The sequence below is a fragment of the Nicrophorus vespilloides genome, unplaced genomic scaffold, assembly GCF_001412225.1.
Source record: "Nicrophorus vespilloides isolate i.1.1-1 unplaced genomic scaffold, Nicve_v1.0, whole genome shotgun sequence".
NCBI lineage: Eukaryota > Metazoa > Arthropoda > Insecta > Coleoptera > Silphidae > Nicrophorus > Nicrophorus vespilloides.
The window spans coordinates 2235-3352 of record NW_017099753.1 but is presented as its reverse complement, the minus strand read 5'-3'; the positions used below and the strand labels follow the sequence as shown (position 1 = coordinate 3352).

General features: G+C 31.8%; 1 protein-coding gene across 1 annotated transcript; it reads right to left on the bottom strand.

The window, feature by feature from the left end:
• Nucleotides 1-575: 575 nt before the first annotated feature.
• LOC108565494 (transcription elongation factor 1 homolog) lies at nucleotides 576-884 on the bottom strand. The gene is made up of 2 exons (XM_017924999.1): nucleotides 769-884; nucleotides 576-708 (listed from the first exon to the last, which is right to left on the bottom strand). Exons 1-2 carry the CDS (start codon nucleotides 882-884, stop codon nucleotides 576-578), a joined length of 249 nt encoding a protein of 82 aa, XP_017780488.1.
• Between the last annotated feature and the right edge of the window lie 234 nt (nucleotides 885-1118).

Here is a 1118-nt window from a genome sequence, read left to right as displayed (position 1 = left end):
TAATAACTAAGTACAAAAAATATCAAAGTATGGTCAAATGGTTACTTCAAAGCAATGTTTTCTATGCAAAATGTATGTTTGCATGTTTTTTTATGCATCCACTTGATTCTTGAGTGACCACGTAAGGGGTTATGAATTATTTGTAAAAAATGTCCAGTATTATCAAATTGTATACTTTCAGGGAGTAAAGAATGCCTGTGCCGTGTCTTATTTGATCTAACTTAATAATTCCTCTATGTGAGAATATACTGAAGATAGAATTGTTTCTTTTCAGGGTTTATCATTTTATTTTCTTTATATTTAGATCTTTTGATTTATATGATTTATTGTCAATTAATTTTCTATTTTTTTTTCAATTTTATTAATTATATGGTATATGTAAGAACTATAAAATATGCAACATGTTAGTTTCTCGATTAGTCCGGTTTCAAATAATCTGGGATACCGATTACCCAGATTATAAATAAATACAAACTTATATTCACCAAGAAATGAACACGTTAATTATTAAATTAAATACTTAGGAAATAAATGTTAAAATTCAAATATTTATTTGGTTAAATAATATCACAAAATCAATTAGCCGTTTCGCAGGCATCTATCCAATCATTATAAACGTCTATAGGATCAGAGAGCACGTTTATAGTCGTTTGGTAATCCTCCATGCAAACTCTGCACGATATTCTCGCCGTATTTCTTCCCTTGTCCCTACAAAAAAAACGTAATTATTATTGATATAATTCGCACATTTCAATCCAACAAACTAACATTTTCACTTCACAAGACTGCTCGTGATTGCAGAACGGACAGTTGAACTCCTGATCGAGCGGTTCGATGGCCTTCTTCCTTGTCGGTGCTTGTCTTTTCGATTTTCTGCGACCCATATTTTATCAAAGTTTCCAAAATAATAACAAAGACTGTTCCTTTCGAGCTCGATAAAATATTACTCCAGTATAAAGTTTCGTTTGCACAACTCAAGTGCCAACGGTAAAATGATTCTTGCAGCTTTCAGAATAACTTCTGTTTGTATACAAATCGTACAGTTTGCTCTCGATTTGTCAATGTAACCTTCCTGCTGTGTTGTTGCATTGACGAACATGCATTTCGTTCCGAAGATG